This window comes from Bubalus kerabau, chromosome 3 (assembly GCF_029407905.1).
Source record: "Bubalus kerabau isolate K-KA32 ecotype Philippines breed swamp buffalo chromosome 3, PCC_UOA_SB_1v2, whole genome shotgun sequence".
Classification (NCBI taxonomy): Eukaryota; Metazoa; Chordata; class Mammalia; order Artiodactyla; family Bovidae; genus Bubalus; species Bubalus kerabau.
In genome coordinates, this window is record NC_073626.1 from 189,890,107 (window position 1) to 189,899,702 (window position 9,596).

General features: G+C 59.3%; 1 protein-coding gene across 1 annotated transcript; it reads left to right on the top strand.

Moving 5' to 3' along the window:
- The first annotated feature begins 956 nt into the window (after positions 1-956).
- Positions 957-9,201, top strand: FAM131C (family with sequence similarity 131 member C). The gene is made up of 7 exons (XM_055574506.1): positions 957-1,011; positions 3,092-3,195; positions 4,585-4,620; positions 4,837-4,930; positions 7,103-7,288; positions 7,721-7,831; positions 9,007-9,201. Exons 1-7 carry the CDS (start codon positions 957-959, stop codon positions 9,129-9,131), a joined length of 711 nt encoding a protein of 236 aa, XP_055430481.1. The 3' UTR covers positions 9,132-9,201.
- The last annotated feature ends 395 nt before the right edge of the window (positions 9,202-9,596 follow it).

The window sequence follows — 9,596 nt, forward strand, 5'->3', positions numbered from 1 at the left end:
GCAGAGAAATCATCTCTGTCTTTTTTTTTTTTTTTGGATCATGCTGCACAACATACGGGATCTTAGTTTCCCAGCCAGGGATCAAACCCACGCCCCTTGCAGTGGAAGTGCAGTTTTAACCACCAGACCACCAGTGAAAGAAAGTAAAAGTGAAGTCGCTCAGTCGTGTCCAACTCTTTGTGACCCCATGCACTGTAGCCCACCAGGCTCCTCAGTTCATGGAATTCTCCAGGCAAGAATACTGGAGTGGGTAGCCGTTCCGTTTTCCAGGGGATCTTCCTGACCTCAGGATCGAGCCCAGGTCTCCCACATTGTGGGCAGATTCTTCGCCATCTCAGTCGCTGGGGAAGCCCAGGCTTCACCACTGTGTCCCTAGTACTCAGAACAGTGGCGGCACATAGTAGTTGCTCAACTAATACCGTTCAGTTAATAGAAGAGTAAGTAGCACATTAATCGGATAAAGTGTTCCCTGTCATCCTGGGGGACTGGAGGATTCCTCTTGGTTAGACCAAGGATTTAGTCCAGCAATTCTAGTTGCTTGGTTCAAGGTGTTCACTCCCTCAGCAATGACTGTGAACCTAGTATGTGGTAGGCCCTGATGATTCGTCAGTGGCGGGCTGATCTGGCCCTCCCACACGTAAGTACTTTTACCAGACGGTAGACGTCATCCCCCAGGTATTTACAGAGCACCTATTAAATGCAGGTGCTGTGGACGCAGAGCCCCAAGCAGAGCTGCCATGGGCTCCACCCTCGCGGCACTCACATTTGTTGTGGGGGGAGAGGCTGGACACTTAAATAAACACAAATATCGGGGTGATGACTGTGGGGGGGTGACTGGTGGCCGACATGGCAACAGGGAGGTGGCCAGGGACGGCCTCTCTTGAGCTGAGCGCTGGATGATGAGGTTCCAGAGGATCTGGGGAACGAGTGTTCCAGGCACGGGGGGGACAGCAAGGATGAAGAGCAGGCCTGGCCATTTGAGGAGCAGCACGGAGCGGAGTGCCGAGGACAGTGAGCGCGGGCGTGGGCCGGGGACTGTGGTCAGAGTGGGCCGGCTGGAGGCCCCCAGGCTGCGAGGCTGGAGCTGGCTTTGACCCTAAAGGTGATGGAAGGGAGGGAGCCGGGCAGATGGAGACAGCCTGACCGGGTGTGATGTCTGTGCTGCTGGTGGAGAATGGATGGCCAGCAGGGGAGGGAGGAGGAAGGCGACAGCTCTTGCGGGGCAAAGCGAGAGGCAGCAGTGCTGATGGAGAGGGCTAACTCTGGGGCAGAGGCCAGAGAGAGGGCCCAGGGGGCTTGCTGGGTGATGGATGGGCTTGGTGGAAAGAGTTGGGGAAGCAGGACTCCAAGAAAGTGCCTGGGTTTTTCATTGGGATAGCTGGGTGGACCATCGCATCATTTTCTAAAGCTGGGGAAGGAAAGGAAGATGGATTGTGGCTCACAAATTCCATTTTGCCTGCGTTTGCTTGACATGCTTAGTGGGCAACCATGTAGGGAGCTGGAAATTCAGTCAAGAGCTCCAGCAAAGTCGGGGCTGGAGGCATAAATGTGGGTGTCAGCTGCAGGGGTGAGACCTCCTGGCAGAGGGGAGAAGGGAGGTGAGAAGGGGCCTGGAATGAGCGGTGGGTCGGCTCCGGGGTTGAGCAGAGGAGGAGGAAGAGGAGCGGCCGTGGAGGTGGGGGGTCAGGAGAGGGTGTGGCTGGAGGGGGGGCACACTCGTGCCTGCTGGGGGGCCGCCTAGGACGGGCCAGAGGTTCCCTCTGAGCTTTCTGGCCACTTGCCAAGGGCTGTCTCAAGGAAGGCTGGTTGGAACCGGTGCAGGAGAACAGGAGAAGACGGGGAGTAGAGGCTGGAGACAGCTCTAAGTTGGGGGCAGAGGCTTAAGCAAGGAGCGGAGGGACAGGGGTTGGGAGAATGTCTTCCAAGGGTGGAGAGGCTTGGGTTGCCAGGACGGGAGGGGCTGGGGGCCAGCCCAGTGCTGAGGGGACCCCACGCGGCAGGAGACAGGAGAGGCGATGCCAGCAAGAGCCCTTGAGCCCAGAGGCAGCGCAGCCACACCGGTGGGCCGACTCTGGGGAGAGAGACTCGGACAACATGGGAAGAGAGAGCACGGGGCCCCGGAGGAGAGCAGGCACAAGACCCCAGTGGACGGGCTGGGCTTGGACTGGGCGGACGGTTCTTCCTTTGTCACAAGAGGGAAAGTGGACGGTGTGGCATGCGGGCGGGGCAGTAATTTGAGGCAGAGAGAATGGGTGATACCTGCCGAAGGCCCCTGGATTGCACTGAGAGCCGGAGAGGAGCCGGCAGTAGGGTGCAGGGACCCACAGGGGTGTCAGTGTGAAAGTTCGAGAAGGGAAGAGGAGCAAGTGGTCAGCCTCACAGGATGCAAACTCTCAGGAATCAGAGACACGTAGAGGGATCCCTGGGTAGACCGGTGGGCACCAATTTAACTTGACACCCGTGACTTCCCCCGGCAGCCAGCAGCTCTGAGGGTCCCCACAAAGCGGGCGGAGGGTTAGGCCAAAACAGGGTTAAGAGAGGCGAGTCAAGGACATCTGCAGAGGAGACCTTTAAGGATATGCCAAGGAGTCTAGGTGGGGCACAGAGGGAAGCGGGGACATGAGTGTCTTACAAAAGACAGGCGAACAAACGGATTGGAGGTCTCCGTGAGGTCAAGGAGTTGCGGGAGTGTGAGGACTAGAGGTAGTAAAAATGGAGTAACGAGGAGAGGGCAGGCAAATCCCACTGGTGGGATCTGGCTGGACTCCTCACCTGCTGTGGGCCTGAGTCTGTGTTCTTTTTCTTTTTTTAAATTTTGTTTACTTGGCTGTGTCGGGTCTTACTTGCGGCACGCGGGATCTTTTGCTGCACTGCGCCAGCTTAGTTACTCCAGGGTGTGTGGGATCTTAGTTCTGTTATCAGGGATTGAACCTACATCCCCTGCATGGCAAGGCAGATTCTTAACCACTGGACCACCAGGGAAGTCCCTGAGTCTGTCTTCGATGAAATGATGTAATAATAAAGTAACGCCATCTCTCTGAACTGGCTTGTAATCAAGAGAGCTCTGGGCTCGTGTCTTCCTTTTTTCCAGATTTGCTCACAAGTGCCCACAAGGACTGCCCCATGCCCCAGGGCACGGCCCCCCTGAACCCAGACTTGCCCTCCATCGTGGCTCCAGACCATGTCACTGGCAAGGTAACTGGTCATGCTTCGTCCCCCTGGTTCCTGGGCTGTGCCCTGGAAGCAGAAACTGTTTCAGCCTCCTTCTCTCCCCGCTGGGCCTGGCTCCTTCCTGCAGGGTCAGGCCACCCAGGGTTGTATTCAGCTGATGAAGCTCTGAATGGAGCGGGGCATCCAGGCCCTGAACCTGGTCTATATAGATAAGAGTCCCATCATGAAGGGTCTCCCACCCAGATTCACTCAGTCCTGCAGAAAAGATATTGTTACGAGCCCACGACTCCTTGGCCGCCTGCACTGCAGGCTGGGGAGTAAAGGAATGAGTCCTCAGTTCAGACAGATCAAGCCGAACTTGTTAGGGGCCTCAAATCTGGTGCACAATTTTGACTTTTGCCCCAGAAGCTGTGGCCTGAACTGACAAGTTGATATATATATCACAAATCTATATATATGATATGTATATCATAAACAAGTGTGTACACACACACACACACACACACACACGATTGCCAAGTGGCGCTAGTGGTAAGGAAACTGCTTGCCAATACAAGTAGACGTAAGAGGCGTGGGTTTGATTCCTGGGTCTGGAAGATCCCCTGGAGAAGGGCATGGCGACCCACTCCGGTCAGTACTCTTGCCTAAAGAATCCCATGGACAGTGGAGCCTGGTGGGCTACAGTCCATAGGGTTGCAAAGAGTCAGACATGACTGAAGCTACTTAGCACGTAATTATGTTGTTTAATCTGTAAGTCATATCTGACTCTTTTTGACACCATGGACCAGAGCACCAGGACCCATGGCTCCTCCACCCGTGGGATTGCCCAGGCAAGAATACTGGAGTGGGTTGCCATGCCCTCCTTCAAGGGATCTTCCTGACCCAGTGATTGAACCCGCATCTCCTGCACTGGCAGGCGGATTCTTTACCACTGAGCCACCTGGGAAGCTCAGTGGTAAAGAACTGGTGTGTGTGTGTGTGTGTACATATGTATATATAGAGAGAGCCCACACACCACGTGCTCAGTGTTGTGCCGGCACTTTGCCTACATTATGACGTTTACGCTTCCCCACAGCCTGTGGGATGAACGGCACTGTCCCATCTTACAGAGGTGCACAGTAAGGCTCTGGGATGTGAGGTGACTAGTCCAGGGATGTCCAGGAGAAACGGCAGAGTCACAGTCTGAGCCCAGGCCTGCTTGGTCCCCCACGCCCGCTGTCTCTCCTGCAGAGTCATGGTCGCCCCGTACCCACCCGCTTCTCTCTGCATGCCAGGGGACAGGAGGGCATGCCCCAGGAGCAGGCAGACCCCTGCTCAGTCAGGGAGCACCGCCCCCTGGGGCTGCAGGAGCTGTGCCCTCTGCCGGCACAGCGTGCCCGGCCCAGCCTGTTCCTTTTTCCCCTCTTGTTGCAGGACAAACGGATGGATTTCTGTTGGGATCCTTGGCAGGTGAGTGCGCTCGCCCCTCCCGCAGTCTGGCCAGCCCCAGCTTGGGCACACAGCGCTGCCAGCCCTGGGGGGGTCTGATGGACACAGGGCTGGGGAAGGTCCTGTGGGGGTTGGCAGGACCGCCCAGGACCTGGGGAGGGTGGGTAGTGGGGTGGGAGGGGTGGGGAGTCATCTTGCCCATCTACCCCCTTGCTCACCCCGCTCCACTTCCTACAGAGGTGCTTCCAGACCACCAATGGCTACCTGTCCAACTCCAGGTCCTGCTCCAGCAACTACAGCGTGGCAGCCCTGGCCACCTCGTCCCTCGTGGGTGAGCTCTGGCTGCCCCCTCCTGCCCTGGGAATCTGCACAGCGTCCCCTAGCCACTGGCGGTGGGAAGGTCAGGGCAGAATTGCAGCTGGAGGGACTGCAGCCCTGTTGGACGCAAGAGTTTTCTAAGCGCCCCGCTCCGTGCGGGACTCTGCAGGACTTGGGGGTTCCTGCCCCTCGGGGGGGTTCAGTTGCTGGGTTCTCCTGAAGTTCTGGGTGTCTCCCCGGTGGTCTCCCTGCCTCTCTGCAGCACATAAAGCAGCCAACGTGTGATGGGTCCCCTAGAAGCAGAGCCGAGAGGGGCGCTGCGCCGGGGATTCACAGAGGGGTTGTTCTCGAATGAACCCTTCGGGGAGCGAGGCGGGCAGGGCAGGGGCGGGGCTCGGGGCGGGGCTCGGCGGAGGGCCGCTTGCAGGTCTCCTCTCTCCCAGCCTGACCCACAGAACCCGCGGCTCCGAGGCCGTGGCTGATTTCACACGGCTCCTCCTTCCGTCAGTGTCGGCTGCCACTCGGGAGGACTCCCAGCTTCCGGGCCTCTCTGGGTGAGGCAGTTCCCGTCAACCAAGGGCAAGGCTCCCGAGGGTGCAGGTGTGAGCACAGGTGTGAGCACAGGTGTGCTCCCGCGGTGCCCGCAGCAGCAGGGGGTGGTCGCCCCGGCGCGGGGCCTTCCGGGCTCTGCTCAGCCGGCTCTGCTCACAGGCTGCTACATCCTCAGCCCCTCGCAGCCCCCCCGAAGCTGCCCCCTATTTCCTCCACCCGAAATCCCTTCCCTCCGCCTCACCTGCCCCTCGGGGGCTACTGAACCACCCCCTTCAGAAACGTCCTCCGGTTGCCAGCGCTCCCCAACCTGGGGGCCTCCACCTTCTTTCCTACCTTCATCTTTCCCATTCTCCCAGAGTTTTGTCTCAGCTTCTTTCATGGATGCCTTCCTTCCTTCTTTCCTTTCTTTTTCTAAAGCAAGTCAACATTAGCTTTTTTTGAATTATTATTTTTAATTATGTATCTGTCTATCTGTTTGGCTGTGCCAGTTCTTAGTTGGGTCGTGAGGAAGCTCAGCTGTTGCATGTGAGATCTAGTTCCCTGACTGGGGATTGAACCTGGACCCCCTGCATTGGGAACGTGGAGTCTTAGCCACTGGACCACCAGGGAAGTCGCCCTTCTTTCTTAAATATTGCTTTTCCTCATGTCCTGCTTTCTGGGACCAGTGATCCGCAGATCTTTGTTCTCAGCCTGGGTTCGAGAAGATACTGGGGATCGTCCTTGACAACGTGTTGTCCATCAGCCTGCTCATCCAGCTGGCCTGCTCCTGAGAGCCCCCCAAGCCCTGCTCCCCATCTCCTCACCCTGTCCGGTCCCTCTTTGACCCCCTTCAGTGGCCCCTAAGGCCCACCCTTGGCCCCAAGTCCTCCAGGGAGGACATTCTTCCTCAACGGCGGGCACACCCTGTGCTGCTCTCCTGCTCGTCACCGAGCCGTCGCCGTAAGGACAGGGCTGGTCCGCCCCAGTCTGGACTGTGTTGAGCTTCCCAGACTCTTGCGCCACCCTGTTCCCAGGGTTGCCCTGTGGGTTGCCCCCTGGTGGTCCTGGAGCCACGCCAGACTCCTCTATGCCTTTATTCTCTTCTCATCTCTGAAATAGCCTCCAGCCTTGCCTCTTTTTATCCAACCCAAACTGCCTTCAAAGGCTGCCTCCAGCCCACCTCTCCCAGGAAGCTGTCCCTGCCTGCTGCAGGCCTCGCCCTGGGAAGAGCAAGCAGTGTCTAGGCACAGAAGATGCTGTCCCCTAGCTTGTTAACTGCTGGAGGAAGGGACAGCTGGTGGGTCTTGAAGGATCCACGAGTGAATCTCCTTGAGCAAATGGGTGTGAACTTGGTCAGAAGAGAGCAAGGGGTGTGGCAGGTCTGGAGAAGAAGGGCCAGGTGGGCGGGAGCACTGCCTAGGAGCAGACCGCTGGGAGGACGTGGGGCCTGCAGGTGGGTGGGGAACGTCTGTGCAAGGGGACCTCGGGGTTTGGGAGGGTGTGGGCAGGCGGGGCGTGAGGAGCGGGGAGGGTACGGGCACTGCGGGTGGGACTCTGAGGACACGGCTCTGGAGGGACATGGGGTACAGGGCACTGGACCGGCTGGAGGTTCTGGGAGGGCTGGGGCTGGCTCAGCCGCCCTCAATCTCCGCAGGAGTGGTGCAGAGCATCAAGGACCACATCACAAAGCCCACGGCCATGGCCCGCGGCCGCGTGGCCCACCTCATCGAGTGGAAGGGCTGGAGCGTGCAGCGGGCGGGCTGGGAGCTGCCCCCGGCCGCCGACGAGGAGCCTTACTGCCGCCTCCCGGATGAGCTTCGCGAGGCCCGCTTTGCCGCAGGTCAGCAGGGGCGGGGGCTGGGGGATGAACTGGCCGGGTCTGGTCTTGAGAGGCCCTGGGGTACCCCCTGTGTGTTGTCGGGGCGTGCTCAGTCGCTTCAGTCATGTCCAGCTCTCTGTGACCCCATGGACTGTAGCCCGTCAGGCTCCTCTGTCCATGGGATTTTCCAGGCAAGAATACTGAGTGGGTTGCCATTTCCTTCTCCAGGGGATCTTTCCGACCCAGGGTTTGAACCTGCATCTCTTATGTCTCCTGCATTGGCAGATGGGGTCTTTACCACTGGTCTGAGCAGGGAATTACAGTGCTGAGTGTGGGGGCATTGATGGGAAGTCCGATCCCCTGGGCCATGGATGGGCAGCCTCGAGAGCCAGCATGTGGTGCCCACCCACCCGTAACTTCTGCGCCCCTGCCGAGCTGGGTCCATCCCCACAGGGGTTGCTGAGCAGTTTGCCATCACGGAGGCCACACTGAGCGTCTGGTCCTCGTTGGACGATGGAGAGCTGGGCCTGGAGAGCGGCCCCGCGGACATCCTGCAGCTCCAGGGTACGGCCTGGGGGCCGGGGTGGGATGCCGCGGAGCCGGCGTGCAGGCCTGCTCTGCTACCTGTGCCCTGGGACCTCAGAGAAGCCCCCCGACCCTCAGCCTTAGGTTTTCTTCATCTGAAAAAGGGGGCTGGTGATCCTTGCCCTGCCCATTGCCCTGGAGCGCCATGAGCATAAAGGGGATGACAGATAGAGAGGTAGGCGATAGGTCAGATGAGGGACGGAGAGATGACAGTAAGTAGGTGGCAGACAACGTGCATCAGGTGCTCACTGTGCCAGGCACTTTACACATGTTATTTCGATTTATCCTGTGATACTCTGAGAAGCAGAGCGGCTATTATCTCCATTTCACAAATAGGGGAAACTGAGGCATCAGGAGACTTGCCTCAGACACTTCCCTGGTGGTTAAAACTCTGCGTTTTCACTACAGGGGACATGGCTTTGACCCCTGGTTTGGGAACGAAGGCCCTGAATGCTGCATGGTGCAGCCAAAAGGAGACTGGCCTCAGACTGTGCTGTGTGCTAGTTGCTCAGTCGTGTCCGACTCTATGTGACCCCATGGACTGTAGCCCTCCAGGCTCCTCTGTCCATGGGATTCTCTAGGCAAGATTACTAGAGTGGGTTGTCATGCCCTCCTCCAGGGGATCTTCCCAACCCAGGGATGGAACCCGGGTCTCCCACACTGCAGGCGGTTCTTTCCAGCTGAGACACCAGGGAAGCCTCAGATTACACACGCTGAAAGCATCAGGATCTGAACCTCAACCTCAGGCACCATCAGTCACCTCTGTAGATACCCCGTTACCCCTGAGGGCTTCCTGGGTGGAGCTCGCAAACCCACTGTGTGCTCCTCCTCCTGACATGAGCAAGGGGAGGGGCTGAGGCCTGGGGAGAGCACTGGTCAGCCCAGTTCTCAGAGCACAGAAGGATTTGAGGCCAGCAGGCTGGCTCCAGAGTCTGTTGTTAACCATGCCGCTCACTGCCACCACCACGCCATCACCCAGGGAGAAACAGGCTCAGAGGGTCAGTGACATGACCGAGGCCACACAGCTTGGTGCTGATAAAGCAGGATTCCGAGGCAGGTCCTCTGCCGCTGGCCCCCACCTCCTACCCTGGGGAAGGCGAGGGGCAGGGCCTTCCCAGCTCCATCCTCACCCCCACCCCCCGTTGCTTTTGCAGACCTGGGGAGTGTCTACCTTCAGGACAGCCTTCTGAGTGTCCGCTCGCAGGACGACAGTCTTCTGGCCTTCTCCTCCCCCGACGGCTGGCCCTCCCCTGACGAGCCCCCCAGCCCCGGATGGTAGCTCTGGCCGCGGCTCCCAGGGGCCCTGGGCCTGAGGCGGGGCCGGACCGCAGGGCCCCCTCCGCTCCGGGGACGGCGGCCTGCCCTCTGAGGAGGAGGATGAGGTGTTCTACAACTGAGGAGGGCCAGGCCGCTCCCGCTGTGGCCCAGCAGGCAGCCCAGAGCCATCAGGACCCAGGGCGCTGGGTGGGCGTTTTGTGACCCCTCGGGGTAGGCGCGGGGTTGGGGCGGCACTCCTGTGGAGTGTGCCTCCTGGACATCCCCTGCCTCCCCCATGGGAGCCGTGATCCCCTTCCCCCTCTCTACCTGGCTCAGGAGGGCGCCTTCCCTGAAGGGTGTCTGCCATGGGCAGGCTCGAGGACTCTCAGCAGACACCCGGGCAGACTGCCCAGAGGAGCCTACAGCTACGCAAGGGCGTGGGGACCCCGCTCAGCCCCAGGCTCAGCCCTCCGCCCTCTGCCTGTGC

Excerpts from the sequence above, each read along its gene's own strand:
- FAM131C (XM_055574506.1), top strand. The coding sequence starts at position 957 with ATGAAGAGCAGGCCTGGCCATTTGAGGAGCAGCACGGAGCGGAGTGCC. Across the intron at positions 4,621-4,836 it reads TCTGTTGGGATCCTTGGCAG|AGGTGCTTCCAGACCACCAA; the intron begins GTGAGTGCGCTC and ends CACTTCCTACAG. Across the intron at positions 7,832-9,006 it reads GGACATCCTGCAGCTCCAGG|ACCTGGGGAGTGTCTACCTT; the intron begins GTACGGCCTGGG and ends TTGCTTTTGCAG.